Consider the following 18,671-nt stretch of genomic DNA (forward strand, 5'->3'; position numbering starts at 1 on the left):
AATACACTTAAAATGTAGACCAAAACTTCATAGTAAATAGGGGGAAAAGGTTTGAATGGGATATTATCTTGAAAAGTAATGCTAAAATTATAAAACTTTATTTTATAACATTTTTAAATTATAAAGAATTAAATTGTGTTCCCTTTCTCCTTTGTGCTTTATTACCTAAGTCAGGGGTGGGCAAACTTTTTGACTCGAGGGCCACAATGGGTTCTCAAACTGGACTGGAGGGCCAGAACAAAAGCATGGATGGAGTGTTTGTGTGAACTAATATAAATTCAAAGTAAAGGAGCGGAGGGGAGAGCAAGAGAACCGGCTGGATCCGGCCTGCGGGCCGTAGTTTGCCCAAGGCTGACCTAATTTCATAATTCTGTAATTACTAGGGACCCAGTGCACGAATTCGTGCACCTTGAAAGGAACTGTGGGCTGCGAGGCTGCAGCATGCACAGGAGCGGGTCTCGGCCCATCCTCAGCGCCCCTGCCCAGCTCCTCCCGCTGCGGCCTCCAGTCCCCTGTCTGCCGGCAGCCACTCTCATGTGCTCATGGTGCCGCCCCACTTGCACCTGCTAAAGTCACGGACCAATTAGGGCTAGCACCAGCAGCAGGTGTGAGTGGGGCCGGCGCTGACAGTGGGTGCGAGCGGCAGGTGCTGCCCCGATCACCCCTCATGAGCAGGGGGAGGTGGAGAAGCCCTCAGGGGTGATCAGGGCCGGCAGCTGCTACTCACACCCACTGATGGCGCCGAGCGATCGGGACCAGTGATGGGCACCAGCAGCAGGTGCCAGCAGCCGCTCTGGCACTGGCTGTGGGTGCGAGCAGGGCCAACATTGGCAGTGGGTGCGAGAGGCAGCTGCTGGCCCTGATCTCCCCCTCAGGAGCAGGGAAAGGTGGAGAAGCCCTGAGGGGCAATTGGGCCCAGCAGCTGCTGCTCGCACCCCCTGACGGCACCAAGTGATTGGGGCTGGCGCCAGGCGCCGGCAGTGGGTGTGAGTGGCAGTTCTAGCACCATGAGCACAGTGGGTGTGAGTAGGGCTGGCACCGGCAGCTGGTGCAAGCACTGGCCGGGACTGCGGGACACGGGAGCAAAGAATTTTCAGTAACCACCAGAGGCTTGCCCCAATGACAGTGACTGACACCCACCCACCTTGGTCTGGCGCCCCCACTCACCTGCTCCACCATCCTGCTGCGGCTGACACCCGCTATATTCTGCGCACGCCCCCTGGTGGTCAGCGCATGTCATAGTGACCGGTTGTTCCACCATTTGGGCTATTTGCATATTAGCCTTTTATTATATAGGATTCATATTGCATGCTTTCAAGTTGGTATAATATGACCTGATATTCCAGTATGATCTTCTGAGAAGTTAGTGTAAGTTGTCATAAAACCTCTGTTGTAATATCTTCTGTTTCTTTTAGTCAGCACAGAACCTGCCTATTCCTGCCTCCCCCCACGCCCCCCCCCTCCCCCCCCCCCCCCCCCCCCCAGTGTCCCAAGGAAAGAGTGGCATCAGTTGGCAGGCTCTTTCATATTCAGAAAGGAGTGGTTTTTACCCTGTTGGAATCTGCACACCATGGGAAAATACTTTTTGGTTGAAAATAGATTTTCAAATGTGTAACTTGTTTTGGGCACAAAGTTTCTGTGATAAAATTTTGAAAGCTCAGTCTTTTAGCAGCATTTTCCTTTGATTTTCTTAATTGTCTGAATTCTTAGTGACCACAAATTGAGAATACAGCTGCAGCTGCAGGTAGACTGCCAGCCTGCCTTCAAGTTAAACGCTCTGTAAGCTGGGACAGGCGGATGCTTATCACTTATGAACTACGGCAGGTGCAGACTATGAGACTTAATTACTTCCTCTTTCACCCTGTCAACATCTTGTTTGCTTTATGATTAGTTGTCTTTTCTGCTTTTCCTGCTACAACATGAACATTTTGGGAACAGGGACCACATCTTTGAAACTTTTGTTTCCCAGCATGTACCTTCTCATGGGTATTTCCTACGTGCTTTGAAGTGAATCGACTTGTTCCTAAGACTTGTTTTCTAGTACATCATTCCAAAAACGGGAACATATCTGTATATGTTAAAGATAATTCTTTTCCTTTATCTTATTTTTAATACATCTCTAGGTTAAGTAGAGCCTATTTACTTAAATTGGGTAAGTCAGCCACTTAACCTCTTGTAGCATATTTTCATCTGATTTTCATGATGTAGGGGAAAGTAAAAAATTGTGTAAATGTGGGTCTGATGCACATTACTTATTAGATTCATTTATTTAAACTGGTGGCAGTGCTTTTAGGGCAACTTCTTTCGTTTTCTTTAGTATTCTCAATGTCAGTATGTCGTGCTTCACCGAACTGACTTGTATGTTTTTACTCTTCTCTGGATTACATTGAAACCAGGTGGGAATTCCTCCCCGTTTGCTTTCTTTTTTAAATGCTACGTTTGGTCTTTCTGTATTTTAATTGCATTTTTCTCTTGTTTCAAACCAAGGGACCCAAAGCTCCTTTTGAAATATATGCCTTTTTGTGTGTTTTGAGTCAAGATGTTTTTAATGAAATTTAGGGTAGGATGAGTAAAAATCTTGGGATAAACTGATTTTTATATCTATTGTTTCATAGTGTCTAAAGGCTGATCAGGGATTCTTATCCTGAGATTCTTGGATGTCTGCTCAGAGTGCACAAGCATGAAACGTGCTTACAGTGTGTGTGTGTGTGTGTGTGTTTGAATACACACATACATTTACAAGAGTTGGCAAAAGTGGGTTTACAGTTTTAAGTACCCAAAACATAGTTTATAGTTGTATTATTACTTATTCTTGTGTTACATGTTTTTGTCTGCCATTTTTCATGTTTGTATTTTCTAGTGCAGTGGGTCTTTGATTAGCAGACCCTCCTCACCTTCACACAAGGTTTCTTCCAGTTCCTCATTGGACTGGGCGATTTGGTAACCCGGCTTGAGTGAATTATTGAGGGATACTGTGAGTGAAGGTCTGAGGAGACAACAGTGGAGTGAAGTGCTTGGGCTTTGTAACAGCTGTTCTTGATCTTCGGTCGTCTGTTTTCCTTCCATCTGCTTTTGAAATTCTGGAGGATTCATGGGGCTAGGACCTAGGTTATGATCCGATGTAAGTAAAGGCCTGTGGAGGGGGCTAGGTTATGTTCCCGTGTAAGTGAAGGCCTGTGGATGAGGTAGGATATGATCCCGTGTAAGTGAAGGCCTATGGATGAGGTAGGATATGATCCCGTGTAAGTGAAGGCCTGTGGATGAGGTAGGATATGATCCTGTAAGTGAAGGCCTGTGGATGAGGTAGGATCTGATCCCGTGTAAGTGATGGCCTGTGGATGAGGTAGGATATGATCCTGTAAGTGAAGGCCTGTGGATGAGGTAGGATATGATCCTGTAAGTGAAGGCCTGTGGATGAGGTAGGATCTGATCCCGTGTAAGTGAAGGCCTGTGGATGAGGTAGGATATGATCCCGTGTAAGTGATGGCCTGTGGATGAGGTAGGATATGATCCCGTGTAAGTGAAGACCTGTGGATGAGGTAGGATCTGATCCCGTGTAAGTGAAGGCCTGTGGATGAGGTAGGATATGATCCCGTGTAAGTGAAGGTCTGTGGATGAGGTAGGATATGATCCCGTGTAAGTGAAGGCCTGTGGATGAGGTAGGATATGATCCCGTGTAAGTGAAGGCCTGTGGATGAGGTAGGATATGATCCCGTGTAAGTGAAGGCCTGTGGATGAGGTAGGATATGATCCTGTAAGTGAAGACCTGTGGATGAGGTAGGATATGATCCTGTAAGTGAAGGCCTATGGAGGGGGCTAGGTTATGATCCTGTGTAAGTGATGGCATATAGAATTCTCATTCTCTTGCAATTGTCACAGATTCACCTGTCCTAAGTAAATGCTGTCCTTCCTTATTACTAAAGTTTTACTGTTTATATTTCAGTTACAAAAGATTTGGGAACACTTTCTAAAATGACTGTAATAAAATATAACAAATCATTCAAACTATACGTAGATATTGCATTGCTTGCTTTTCTCTACTCTCATTGGGTGAATGCTCATTTGTTTCTGGTTGGTACTCATTTCTCTTGGTCATTAGGTTGCCCCCAATGATGAAGCTGTGGTGACATTATTGTGTGAATGGGCTGTGAGCTGTAAACGGTCCGGCAAGCACAGGGCGATGGCGGTGGCGAAACTCTTGGAGAAGAGGCAAGCGGAAATCGAGGCTGAGGTGGGTGTTCCTGTCTGCTTGTTGAATGCCATCATTTAAACATTATGTTTTGGAAAGGATTCTTTTTCTTATCCTCATTATGCTATATTTTTTCTTTTAAAGGAAAAAGGGAGAATGTACAAATTCATGGCAGGATCCCTCTAAATTAACGAAGCCGATAGTTTATATACTGGACTAACTTATAATTATCTTTTATTTTTATTTTTCCTTTATTGATTAAGGTATTACATATGTGTCTTTATCCTCCCATTGCCCCCACAACCCCTCACTCTTGCTCTCACCCCCCCCTGGTGTCTGTGTCCATTGGTTAGGCCAGTGGTCGGCAAACCGCGGCTCGCGAGCCACATGCGGCTCTTTGGTCCCTTGAGTGTGGCTCTTCCACAAAATACCACGGCCTGGGCGAGTCTATTTTGAAGAAGTGGTGTTAGAAGAAGTTTAAGTTTAAAAAATTTGGCTCTCAAAAGAAATTTCAATCATTGTACTGTTGATATTTGGCTCTGTTGACTAATGAGTTTGCTGACCACTGGGTTAGGCTTATATGCATGCATACAAGTCATTTGGTTGATCTCTCCCCCTACCTCCACCCTCCCCTACCTTCCCTCTGAGGATTGACGGTCTGATCCATGCTTCTCTGTCTCTGGATCTGTTTTTGTTCATCAGTTTATGTTATTCATTATATTTCACAAATGAGTGAGATCATGTGATATTTTTCTCTGACTGGCTTATTTCGCTTAGCATAATGCTCTCCAGTTCCATCCATGCTGTTGCAAATGGTAAGAATTCCTTCTTTTTTACCGCAGCATAGTATTCCATTGTGTAGATGTACCACACAGTTTTTTAATCCACTCATCTGCTGATGGGCACTTAGGTTGTTTCCAAATCTTAGCTATGGTAAATTGTGCTGCTATTAACATAGCGGTGCATATATCCTTTCTGATTGGTGTTTCTAGTTTCTTGGGATATATTCCTAGAACTGGGATCACTGAGTCAAATGGGAATTCTATTTTTAGATTTTTTTGAGGAAACTCCATACTGTTTTCCATAGTGGCTGCACCAGTTTGCATTCCCACCAGCAATGCATGAGGGTTCCTATTTCTTCGCATCCTCACCAGCACTTGTCATTTGTTGATTTGTTGAACAATTATCTTTAATGTCTAAGAACAAAGAACTCTTCCTTTGCGAGGTTAAGATACATACACACAAGTATGTGTGTGTACACACACACACACACACACACACACACACACACACATATATATATATCTTGTATTATTATATATGTTTGTGTACATATTTTTATATTATGGATTTTAAAGCCACATAACATTTTAGTGGAACCAGAAGTATGTTGCCCATAAAATTATAGGTAGCAGTTTGTATTATTTTTTGAGATTGTGTTCTGGTCCCAGAGAAGGCAATTATGGCCTCAGCAGTAGATTATTATGGGAAAACAGAGCTAGCTTTATAAACATGAGCTTTTGTTGAAGGGAACTTTTTTTTCAAAAAATATATTTTATTGATTTTTTACAGAGAGGAAGGGAGAGGGATAGAGAGTTAGAAACATCGATGAGAGAGAAACATCGATCAGCTGCCTCCTGCACACTCCCTACTGGGTATGTGCCCGCAACCACTGAAGTGAACATTTTTAAGCGAGCCTCTTTTTGTGCCTGTGAGATTCTTCAGGGTCAGCTCTGGAGAAGGTGTGATTTGACCAGGCCACTTCCTCTCTCACCTGGACCCCTGTTGGGCCTCCTACCTTGTCTCTTCATAGCCCGAGCCATCTTTTCAAAGTGGGAACACATCATACTGTGCCTTTACTAAAACACCATGGCGACTCCTTACAGGGCCCACAGAGCCTTGAGGGCTGCCCTGCCTGCCTCTCCCCCTCCCCCCACCCCCATTTCCTACCTCTTTCCTCTGGGACACATACAACTGCAGCCGCTTGGACTTTCTGTCCCTCCATCACTCTGAACTTGCTTTATCTCCGGGTCTTTGCCCCTGATGTTCTTTCTGGTGGCACACCCTGCTCCCCACTTTTCACGTGGCCAGTTTCTTTTAACATTCCTATTTCAGAAAGTGTCACTGTCTTTGTAGCATTCCCAGCTCAACATGTGTCACCTCCTCAGTCACTCTTCTCACATCACTCTGTTTTACTTTCCTCAGTGGCTTATTGTTTAATGCCTGCCTGCCTCTGGGATGTAAGCTCAACAATAGGGACCTGAGTACCCAGAATAGTGCTCAGTGCATAGTAGATGCTTAATAAATGTTGCACGAATGGATGAGCACTTAGCTGGCTCTCTATTACTGATAATGCACCTACTTCCTATGAAGCTATTGAAAAATGAAATAGGAAAAATGTTTCTATTGACATCTCTGTTGGGAAGGTACTTTTCACCAGATACAAAAGATCATATTGTTGAAATTGGGGCTTGAAGATATTGATGTTAAGGTGTAAGACACAAGCCAATTTTACAAATTAGGAAAAGTGTTTCATTGCTTTTTTTCTACACATTTATGAATAGACATAGACTATTCTACAGTGAATTGAAATGATTAAAGTTTAGTAACTGAAGTTGAATTTCTCAGATTTTATTGTTGCTTCTGGATTGTTGCTATCATTCCCTCCCCCCACCCAGTGTGTCCCAGAATGAACACACACACACACACACACACACACACACACACACACACACACACACACAATCACTTTCAGAAGAGGTTCACACATAGATTGCTTTGTAATTTTAATAGGTGTAACTGTATTCTTTCAGAGATGTTTAAGATAATTGATTTCTAATGAACATCAAAATTTGACCTTTGTAAAGAAAGGATGGCTTGGAGAAATATGTTAACATAATAATTAATAACTTAATATTAAAGAATAAGGATCAAAGGGATATTGAAGAGAATAAAAAACAAGGATCTGATTGCTTCTAAACTGTTTCTTTTCTGGTTTTCTAGTAAGTTTTATCTTTTAAAAAATTGATAATTAATTTAAAGAATAGTTTATTGGTTTTTAGAAGGAAAAGATAGGAGAGGGAGAGAAAGAGAGAAAAAAGGATGTGAGAGGGTAACATTGATTGGCTCCCTCCTGCATGTCCACTATGGGGATTGAGCCCGAAACCCTGGGCGTGTGCCCTGACCAGGAAATTGAACCAGCAACCACTCAGTGCTCAGGAAGACAACCACCTGAGCCATACCACCAGGGCAGTAAGTTCTGTCTTATGAGTGCACACTTTGAACCGCTTCTCTAGGATGCGTTTCATGAACTGTGGAGAGTCCCAGAGATTCTGAAAGATCTCATTGGTAAAATGTGACGAGTAAATGAAAGATCCTTATTGGAGGAATTATGTTAACTTTCTTATTCCATACCACACTTCTCCACACACACTTGTAAATACCCCCACCTGACCAAAACAAACACAAAAGAATGGAGCTCACTGCCAAATATTTCTTAGGGGGAATACATTTAAGCCTGAGCTATTTAAAAATGATAACCTCAAATTATTTTTAGCAGTTTGTACAGGAATACTGAATAGTTTATTTTGTACTCTGTTAGTATTTAATGGATGTTCATATAGTACTGTGTAGAGTTTACAATTCATATGAATAATGTTTTTCAGGGGTGTGGTTTGAAATCATTTCAATTGTTCTGGGTTAGCTTCCTGAACTTGTAAAGTTATATTTACCTACTATGCATGGCCTACAAATATATAAAGAAATCTCAACTAATTTATATTTTATCTGAGAGCTTAAACATTAATGAAATACTAACCTATTCATGACCCACGGTGACCATACTTGTCCTTTATAACTTACTGTGCTTGTTTACTTTTAATCTTAGAGATGTGGGGAGTCAGAGGTCTTAGATGAGAAGGAGTCCATTTCTTCAGCGTCTCTTGCTGGATCTAGTTTGCCTGTGTTCCAGAATGTTCTGCTAAAGTTTTTAGATACACAGGCCCCCTCATTGTGTAAGTAAAGCTCTTTGCTTTTAGATCTTAAATAAGGGAATTGCCTCCACCCCCTTCTTCTAAAGCTGTTTCTTCTTTCTTTAAATTGTTATGTGCATCTTATGAAAAGTTCTTGGCACTGAATATAATGTATATTTTACTGAATAAAATTTTGTGGCATGTTTTCAATGGATATTTTTGTGCAATTTTAAAATTAGGTGAACTTTAAAATTTTATAGAGTTTAAATATAAAGTGCTTCCTTCCTTTGTAATTAGTGGACTAATTTACCCTTTATAGATTTTTCTTACCAAAATAGAGGAGCTAAGATGTTTCACTGTATATTGTGACTTGAAAATTTCTCTTTTTAAACCATTTTCTAAATTTTTTATTTTCTAACTTTGGATCTTAAAAGGTGGGTGGAGGGTGGTAATCAAATAACGGTACTTTATAACAAGGTCCTAGATACAAGGAAATTATTTGTAAAGATGGTTGGCTGCTTGATAACTCTCTCTTGGATATTCATGTCATCTTATATTTTTTTTCTTTTATTCTGTAGTTGGTGGCAAGTTGAGGGTTTGGGGAATAAACCAACCAGTAGGTTCATACTGTGGGTGCACACTTTAAAAAAATCTTTGTGTGTGCTAAATGGGCTTGATCATATTCTGAGGCTTTTATGTGTTAGAGTACAGCAGGGAGGGTCTTAGGAAAGATAGTGATAGAACAACAGAAAAATGGCAAAAAGTGAAACATGATAGAAAAGGGAGAAAAAGAGTGCAGGGGGCGGGGAAGAAGATGTTTGTGAAGAAGAAAAAGGTAAAGCATCTAGAAATAGCCTTGCTTCCAATTCCTCTAAGAAGGGTCTCCTTTTGGGTTGAATGATGCCTGGGGGTCTTTAGTTATTTTGTGGCTGGTGGAGTTCAGAGGAAGAGAAAGAGCTGGAGTCAAGCTGATGGTTGGAATGTAGGGAGAGAAATGAAACATGGAAAATGAAGCAGGGAAATGAGAAGACAGGAGATATACTAGATAGAGAGTATACTATTGCCAGGAGTGGGAATTAGCGGCTGTAATGTCTCTTGTGTCCTGGGGGAGACACACGTTTGCCCTTGGCTTCCTTGTCCGATCCCACTCCCGTTCTCTCTCAGGGAAATACGTCCTTCTTCTCTGCCTCTGCTTGTTCTGGATCCCATTTTCTGTCAAAGAAACTGCTTGTTTCTCTGTGCAGAGGCTGCTGTATTGAATGTGGTGGTGGATGAGAGCAGCCATTTAGGTGTCAGGTTTAATGTTCCCTGGATGGTCTTGTTCGTCTCTGTGTTTGCAAGTGTGCTGGAAACGGGGCTGAGCTTTGCAGGGTTAGTCTTAACATTTTTAACCTCTCACAGGTACAGATACAAAGTTTTAGAGTGCAGTTACAATATTAAAATTCATAATGTAAATTAAATAGACTGGTTATGAATTAAAAAAGACAGAAGAGGTCCTGTCTATGCCCTTTGAATTTCATTTTCCCTTTTTCTTTTCAGTGGATCCCGCTCACTTTTTTTTAAAATTTATTTGCCATTTGAATTGTGGTTCTGTTGTGAAGTCTCCTTGGGAAAAAATGTATAACGTGTCCCACAAATACACAGACACACTCAAATTCTGAAAGCAGCTGCAAAGAAGACAGCAATCTTGGCCTGTGTTGTTTGTTTTTTTAAACTTCAAGTTTTGTGTGTTTATATTATTATTTAAATGATTATTCATTTGCTTGGGCCCACTACCTTTAAAGTTGAAGTTGTACTTAGCATACTGGATAGTCTTTTCAATTGCAGTGGGGCAGTCAAAACCTGTGAACCATTTCTATACAAAACAATAATGTCTCATAGGAAATTTGGCAATAATCATTGATTTTGTAAAAAAACTTATGAAAAGTGGTGCTAATATTGTTAAGCCTTAGCAATATTTTTATAAAATTTATCTTACCTTTTAATGGGATCAGTGGGAACTGAATTTTTGGTGGAATTGTTTCTATAGCGGATCCTAACAGTGAATGTGAGAAGGCAGAGTTTGTGAACCTGGTGCTGCTCTTCTGTGAGTTCATCCGGCACGATGTCTTCTCTCACGATGCTTACATGTGCACCCTCATCTCCCGGGGAGACCTGTCCATCACCTCCTCCACTCGGCCACGGTCGCCCTCGGGAGAAAATGCAGATGAGCACTACCCCAAGGACCATGATGTGAAGATGGAGGTATGGTCCTGGGAGGGTGTGCCTGCTTCCCCCATCTCCCTAACCCGCTCCGAAGGATGCACGATGGAAGGGTGATCACTTTTTAATTGTATTCTCTTGTTTCAAAGATCATGTATCTTTACTCCCACTCACAAAAAAACAGACTATAATTTACATCTTCCAGAGTTTTCTTTTGGATACTCTAAAACTATTAATGAAAAGATTTGACAGGCCATAATATCTTTCTTTGGATTAGAATTATGTACTTCCAGTTTTATGTATTTCTAATCCCCAGTTTTCCTTTAACGTTTGTCTCAAAATTGGACTTGTTTTGGCCCTAAAGTCCTGGTTTAGTGTTCATTCTAAGGAGCATCTTTCCCGATGTATTTTGTTCCTTAATTGTACCAGTCTTTTATACATAGTGGGAAATTCTGTGTTAGTCTTACACATCATGTCTTCATTCAATGAATGAAAAATTTAATCTCTGTTTCTCAAATTTTTTAAAGTTTAGTTGTTCTTTTCAGCAAATTATTTTATGCTGTGAGTATGACTTTATAATTTTCTGCCAATTTCTGATATTTTGGACATTTTTCCAGATACTTATTGAGATTTTTAAGGCAAAAAAACATGAAATTGGTGATGGGAAATAGTAGAAAATGGTGAGAGATTGTGACAATTCCTTAACAATAAAGCCTCATGTTGATTGTATGAGAGTTTAAGTATATAATATTATATTTTTTAAACCAGCGCCTATACTTATAATTTAAAAACCTGACATTAGAATTGCACACATTGATTCACAGTTTATACTCTAAGATTTGGTGACTAAATGGTATAGGAATTAAAAAAATATATTTAATGTAAATACTTTCGTTTCTAAATTTGTCCACAGTATAAGTTACAAAGGGTGAAAAAATTAAAGCTACTTTACTTGTTTAGGCTTTATCTATGTTTCTGATTTTTCTTTATTGTTCTTGGATATCAAGATATCTTATAGCTTAGATTTGTCTTACTAAGAAAAGTTGGTGAGCAAATGACTGGGAATAGCCCAGAGAAGGAGATTATGGTCAGCTTGTTTTTATCAGGACGTTCGTGTGCTCTTCCTTTAAAAACTCATGGAAGTTGAATCTTTCTCATCGTGAGGACAAAGAGTGTGACTTTGCAAAGCAGTGCATGTCTTAAACCTTCTTTATTTTTGGAAAAGACACTAAGAGGAAATAAGACAGGGTGGTTAAAAATGTTACTGTCCTGCTTTAGCTTCACTTTCTTAATAGCCATCTACCATGTGACCTTCTTTCTCTGACCATCATCAGGGACAGACGATTATGGCACATATGGGCATTGGCTCAGGAACTATTGATCTTTTTGATGAAGTAGACAAGTGACTTTAAAACTGACTTGGGTTCGGAATTGCCAGTAGGTTAACCATTGAATTATTATTGACTATGAATCCCTCCCCAACCCCTACCCCAGCTGGGCTCTGCCCTCTGTTTCTTGTCCAGGCACTGGAAGGACCTGTGTACTTGCGATGTAAATGTGACCCCTGCACATTCCTCCCCAGGGCACAGTCCATCAGCTCTGCAGTTCTTTCCTGTCGGTTCATCCTCGGTTTCGGCTGTACTGCCTCCTTGAGAAATTTAACACTCCTGCCCTCCTACTTAACTCTCTGCGACCTTTTGTTCATTTTGAGATCAGCATCTCACAGGAAAAGGGAGTGTAGTAGTTTCATCAGGACAGTGCATGTTGATTTGCCGCATATGTGTTTAGCTTCTAAATAGTAGCTTTCCTGGCTCTGGACTTGCTATACATTCTTTTACTTTATCTAAGTATAATTATGTGTTCTTCCCCATGAATCTTAATGAGTCCCTCTTTATAAAAAATATTGTTTGAGATACAGACTAAAACCTTTATGTTATTCATTAGCTTGTTAATTATTTCAGTGCATGTGTTTTTGTAGGAAATGTAGCCCTAAGAGGAAAACACTTGTCTGTAGTCTGATTTGTCTCTGGCCCTCCAGGAAACATAGCTGGGTCCATTTCTCATGTGTGTGGTCATCATGGTCTCATCTTCCAAATGGAGGAGGATGGCAACAGCTTCCTAATGATCTGAATATGAAGTTTTGTGAAATAAAGACAATTGCTGCATGTATTTTGCTCAGTGGTTAAATAAGGAAAGGATATTGTTTGAGTGTTTTGTGTGTTGGAAGCTCTGTATGCAGTTCTGGGTTTTGGCTTCACTCTCTTTCATTTATAACCTCCAACATTTGTTTTACACGACTTAGATTTTTTCTCCTATGCCTGGAGAGTCCTGTGAGATCATCAACCCTTCCTTGGGCAGAAGAATGTCAGTTAATGGTGAGAAGCTGTTGAAGAGAGAAAAACCAAGAGAGTTAATTTTTCCATCTAATTATGACCTCCTGCGACACCTGCAGTATGCAACACATTTTCCCATACCTCTGGTAAGTCAGTGCGTCAGTTAGTTGACAACTTGATTATTTCATTAGAGGATGATTAGCCATTGATTATTCAGCTACTTGCCTGAGCAATACATGTGATAGCAGGTGAGTGTTTGTATTCATTGCTTCTTTTGTTATAACTCTTACCATATGGTTTATGTACTGATGAGTGTGCATGTGTGGTGTGGTACTACTAGCTGACTAGATTTAATAGAATTTATTATATTAATATCCTTTTAACGAGCATTTGAGTCACTGCAAATAATGGCTAAATTTGTGTTCCTACTTCAATTTGAAACTCGTTCATTGAGTAGCATTTATGTGCACTGTATTGTGGTAATTACTTTTGGTATTATGCAGATGAATAAGAATTTAGGGACACAGGAAAGATGAATAAGATCGGAGGAGACAAATGTCTATAAAATGAATAGCATTAAAAAGTACAATGAGTAAAAACCCAAGTGTCCACTGGAAGGTGAACCGTTTGACATTTTTGGGTCTCTTCCACTCTCTAAGAGTAAATATTGGAAGGGAGAGAGAGCATCTGATTGAGAAATTGGTTAGGGCTTCATGAAAGAGGTTTTATGTGAGATGGATTTAGATTTTGACCCATTGAATTTAAGAACTGGAAAGCACATGGGAAATACTTGCCAGGAAATTGTGTGTGTGAATTATAAAGAGTGAAGTGCTCTATTTTAAAGGAAAACAAGTTTAGTTTTTCTTATTAGTAATAAAGATTGGGCCAAGATCTGTAAATGTGTTTATTCTTAGGTTCACTATCATTTTTTCCTGGGCTTTTAAGTGTAATTTTAATGAGTAAATCTCATTGAAGACTATTATTTTAGCAAAAAATGTAATTTTAGGTATGCATTATGTTATTTTCTGGATATCTTTGAGAAGTTTTGATCTGCAAACTAAATATTTTCTTACATTTGTTTGTTTATTTATTTATTTATTTATTGGTTATTTTGGAACTTCCTCTAAAATGACTTTCAAAATCACTACACCCATGTATTTTTTTCTCCTTTATTAAATTAAGAACCCCCCCCCCTCTTTTTTTTTGGTGTGAACTCTTCTATGTCCAGGGCTATGTCAAAAGTTGCCATAATTCTTTCTTGTTCATCACTGGCTGAGTGTATCAACATTATTTTTTTTAACCCTCATTCAAGGATATTTTTTCCATTGATTTTTAGAGAGAGTGGAAGGGAAAAGGAGAGACAGAGAGAAACATCGATGTGAGAGAGACACATCAATTGGTTGTCTCCCGCATGCCCCCCACCAGGGCCAGGAGCCTGCACTTGGTATATGTGCCCTTGACTGGAATCAAACCCGGGACCCTTCACTCCACAGGCCAACTCTCTATTCACTGAGCCAACCTGGGTAGGGCTGTCTCAACACTTAGCAGCTGTTACCTGTGTCACTCATTTTTAATATAATGGAATAATAATAATCTTACAGTTTATTCAGGGCAGCAGAAAGAGTAGCCTGATATTTTTGAGCTGTATCCTGAAGAATCCCTGGATGAACTATCATGATATCTGGGATTTGTTTTAAAATAGAGTCTGGGGGCGGGGTAATTGAAGTGGAGTGTAGTTAACAGTAATGCACTGATCTTCATATCCCAGTTTTGACAAATGTGTTATGGGTGTGTAAGGCATTAATATTAGGGCAAACTGGGATGAAGGGTATGTGGGAACTCTACCATATTTGTACCGTTCTTATAAATTTTATATTACTTCAAAATAAAAAGTTTATTTTAGAAAAAGAAGAAAAAAACTGAGAGGGGAAATGAAGCAAATATGGCAGTGTTGAAAATGGTTGAAGCTGGGTGAGCAGAGCTTCACAGGGCTCCCCTCCACATGCCTGGTGTCAGAGCAGGGCACTCCCCACACACGACTTCTTCATTCTTTTGTTCACATCCTTAGCAATACCGTCCTCCCCGGCATTTAGTATTCTAAACACTGTCCACTAACTTCCCTGAGGAAAGAATATGAATTACTTCTAATGGTTAATTCTCATGATGAATTATGATATACAGTAATTCAATTGTATTGTAATCATAAAAAGAACTAATGAATGGATGTGGCAGGGTATACTTCATAGCCTTCCATCACCAGTTGCCCTAACCCCTTTATACTGTGAGTGTAATTAGAAGAAGGCATCAATAAAGGGAAATAAAGTATATGCTAATATTACATGTTGTAGAGTCTGGTTCTCTTCCTTACTAAAAAAGGAAAATTAGGCCGACTTACCGAACAGGTGAGGTGACGGTAAGAATATGATTTAAAACAAAGATTCCTTTACCTCTCTCTCTTAAGATGCGGCCCTAGTGACTGAAGGCCAGGAAGAGAGAACTAAAGTGGACTTGACCAAAAGGTTTTGAAAAATAGACTAGTTTTGTGTATGCTCTTATAGGACTAATGTCTTCATCTGCCCATCAGCAAAAACATGTTCTTAGACTACCAACAAGCACAGGTTCTAGGAGAGGCATTCTGCCAGCCTGTTGGGGTCAGACATGTAATGCTGATGGCGGCTCCTGTCATTACCACTTGCCAGCTAGCATTTGTTCAGAATTTACCATGTTATGAGTGCAATAGGCACTTGTGTGTGTGTATTTTCTTATTTATCATTCTCTTCAAACTCCAAGAATATATTTGTGAAATTGTAGACAGGAGTTGTCTTGGGCCAGGCTTTAGAAAGTAATTCTTCTCAATGCAGATCTAAAAAGGGGTATGGAATCATACACAGTTTCTTAATCATGGCAACCAATGTTCATGGATTACCAATTGTTTTCATATAAGCTTTTACTATTGAGATGAAAGCCCCCACAAAACTTCATGTATGCTTGTCTAAACTTTCCAATCTTCTTTAAATAAGTCTTACTTCATCATCTATTGAATCGTTTCTGCATTACTGGCAGTAGAGAGATCGAAGGGTATGACCTTTAGAGCAGGAGTCACCCACACTCCAGTGTGCTGGCCTCAGACGGGGTCACCCACCTTCAGGATCTGAGTGGCAGCAGCCAGCCTAGCACCACTGTTTCCCTAACCAGGCCTTGTTGTGTGGAGTGGGCATATCTATTTTAAGACCATTTGACTGATGCTCTTTTTCCATAACTTCAATGTGAGTTTCTAGGTCCAAAATAGTAGTTTGGCAGTTAGTATGATTTAACAATCCCCCTTGAAAATGTTTTAGGGTCTCTTTCTTATTACTCTAAAATAAAAATAAGAAATCACTGGATTTGTCATTCTAACAGCAGAAAGTTATTTAGAGTAAGTGACATGAAAGGTTATCTTCTTTGATGAGGTGTATTAAAAATAAATCAGGATTCAGGTAAAAATAAGCTGGCTTTTTTTTTTTAAGTGATCTAAAGGGCTTTAAATTGTGTTGCTGAAGGGCTTTATGGCAACTTATATAGAGTTTATACTTGTCCCTTGTGCATGAGGAGGTCAGTGGCGTTAACCCGCTCACAGTAAAAATCTACATATAACTTGTGATTCCCCCCAAACTTAGCTACCAATAGTGCACTGCTGACCGGAAGCCTTACTGATTTCATAAACAGTTGTTGGACACATATTTTGTACATTATATGTGAGAGGTTTGCGACGCAGGAGACAAAACACAGAGAGTCCTGGCGATTAAAAAGGGGGAGGTTTTAATCTTGCGCTCCCGGGTGAAATTTGCTGGTCTGAGGGTGGGCCAGGGAAGTTCGAGCCAAAAGGGGGCGTTGGTACTTCTTTTATACAGCTGTTTAGTGGGGGGAGGGCGGAGGGCATGAGAGGTGTGGAATTCCGCCTCGGGTCAGGGGTCTAGGAAGGCGCCAGTTATCTCTGTCACCATCTACCTTGCAGATGCATGCATCAGCTCTGGACTTCCCCCCCTGCCTCCACCTAACAATATGCATTATGTATTTTATTCATATAATAAAGTAAGCTAGAGCAAATAAAATGTTATTGAAAAAAAATCATAAGGAAGAGAAAATGTGTTTACAGTACTATATGTATTTATTGAAAAAAATTTGTGTGTAAGTGGACCCATGCAGTTCAAACCTCTGTTTAAGGGCCACCTTTGTTTTGCATATTTTTTTCAAGAAGTCAGTTCCAGGTATTTCAGTGAACACCTCACGAACACCTCTGTGTCTGTCATAGAAGTCATTTGGATTTCAAGGATATTGCAGGGTTTTACATTGGTTTAACAAGAATTTTTAGTTGTTTTTTTTTGTACAAATATTTGCCTTAACAACCAAGAAGTACTGTTTGGTTTGCATTTAAAAACAGAGTTTCACAGTAAACCATGCCACATTTGCTAGCTGTCTGTACTTTTACATTCTGAGGCTCTCTTTTTCTCCTCTTTTCCAGTTGTTTTGCACTTGTTGTCCAGTAAGGGAATAAGTTGCAGCATAAAGTTATAGCACAATCCCATGGTTTATGCATCATTTTCACAACTTGATTTTTCTTTCTGAGCCCTGCTCTCCTTACCTGAAGCAAAAGTTGCAGTGACCTTCAAGCGGAATGCCTTTGACAGCTGATAGTACAGGAGAGGGTCAAAGCACAAGTTTGACACCGCCAGGAGCAGTGTGGCCTCTTTAGCTTTGAAGAGGGAAATCCTGGTTGGACAGTCAGATATGACCTCGGTCTGGCTGAGCGTGTATGGGATTCTGACAATGTGATAAGGAACAAAACATATAATGTAGGCTGTAGTCACTAAAAGTATGTTGATGAGAGCTCTTTTCACATTTGAATAATTTTCATTATCTTTGTTTCTGTAGAGTTGTCGAATTACTAGGCAGTTTGATATTAAAATGATGGCTGAGAAATTTAAAAATATAGCTATACATAGGAAGTTTGTCAGCAAATGCCAATTTCTTCCAAACTCCTTTTTAAATTCCATGCATCCTACATTTGGCTTTTCCTTGATGTCTTTGATGGGAATCACCATGTTTGGCACCATTATCAGAAGGACCATTCCCCACACGACGGCCGATACCATTTTGCCAAATCCAGGTTCTTGTATTCGATAAATCTTGCAGCTGTGTGTCAATTGAAGACAGCGGTCAATGCTGACAAATGCTAAGAAGATAATCGATAAGTACATATTAATGTAGATGAGGCAGGCTGTTACTTGGCAGTGGAATATCCTCAGCTTCCAGGGTGCCACACCCAAGTCAACAGCAATTTTCACTGGTAATGCCAGAGTGAGCAGGAAATCGGCTGTAAGCAAATTAATTAAGTATATGCTTACACACCTGTGATTTGTGTTTTTCTGCATGAAAGCCCATGTTGCAAAACAACTTCCAATAATTCCAATAAGGAAAACTAAGTAAAAGAAATATGTGAATGGCTCCAGATCTCTGTACACTGGACAGAAGGTAGAACTGTTTGTCATCTTGTGCAAAAGTAAGGATGACTCTTCTAAAAAACAAAATTTTAAAAATTTGTTAAAAGAGAAGGGAAGAGAGGTTAGTTATTAAAATTAGAAATTAATTCCTTTAAAATAACTTGCACTCACAATCCCACCGTCCCAATCTTTCTGATTCTTAGAATTTTTCTTAACTCTTCTAAATCATGTGGACTGGTGGGAACATCTTAGCTTATGAGGAAGCCTGGGTTTTCCATGGTCTAATTTTGTGTTTTTGAGAAACCCCATTAAGTTAGCTTCTAAAAGGCATATTTTTGATATCACACTTTTGCCTTCTGATAGCTCTTGTTACCAGTTGGCTTGGAAGTCAGTTTGCAGAGGAGATAAGTAAACTGAAATTCTGAGAACTAGAGAGTCGCAACTAGGGTAAAATGGTTTGGTTGTGGTTGAGCCGGAAGAGCTGAATGAGGCTACC

General features: G+C 40.1%; 2 protein-coding genes across 2 annotated transcripts in view; one reads left to right on the forward strand and one right to left on the reverse strand.

Moving 5' to 3' along the window:
* MED12L (mediator complex subunit 12L) overlaps positions 1-18,671 on the forward strand; it is a 411,338-nt gene that overhangs the window by 132,117 nt on the left and 260,550 nt on the right. The window contains exons 12-15 of the mRNA XM_080653836.1: positions 4,100-4,231; positions 8,076-8,202; positions 10,190-10,404; positions 12,665-12,841. Of these exons, the coding sequence (XP_080509962.1) occupies positions 4,100-4,231; positions 8,076-8,202; positions 10,190-10,404; positions 12,665-12,841 (651 nt within the window). The remainder of the gene's footprint in view (positions 1-4,099; positions 4,232-8,075; positions 8,203-10,189; positions 10,405-12,664; positions 12,842-18,671) is intronic.
* GPR171 (G protein-coupled receptor 171) lies at positions 17,264-18,223 on the reverse strand (the record flags this gene model as incomplete). The annotated part of the gene is made up of 1 exon (XM_080653822.1): positions 17,264-18,223. The coding sequence occupies one exon, from the start codon at positions 18,221-18,223 to the stop codon at positions 17,264-17,266; it is 960 nt and encodes a 319-aa protein (XP_080509948.1).

Source organism: Plecotus auritus (assembly GCF_963455305.1).
Source record: "Plecotus auritus genome assembly, chromosome: 2".
In the NCBI taxonomy this organism is placed as follows: Eukaryota; Metazoa; Chordata; class Mammalia; order Chiroptera; family Vespertilionidae; genus Plecotus; species Plecotus auritus.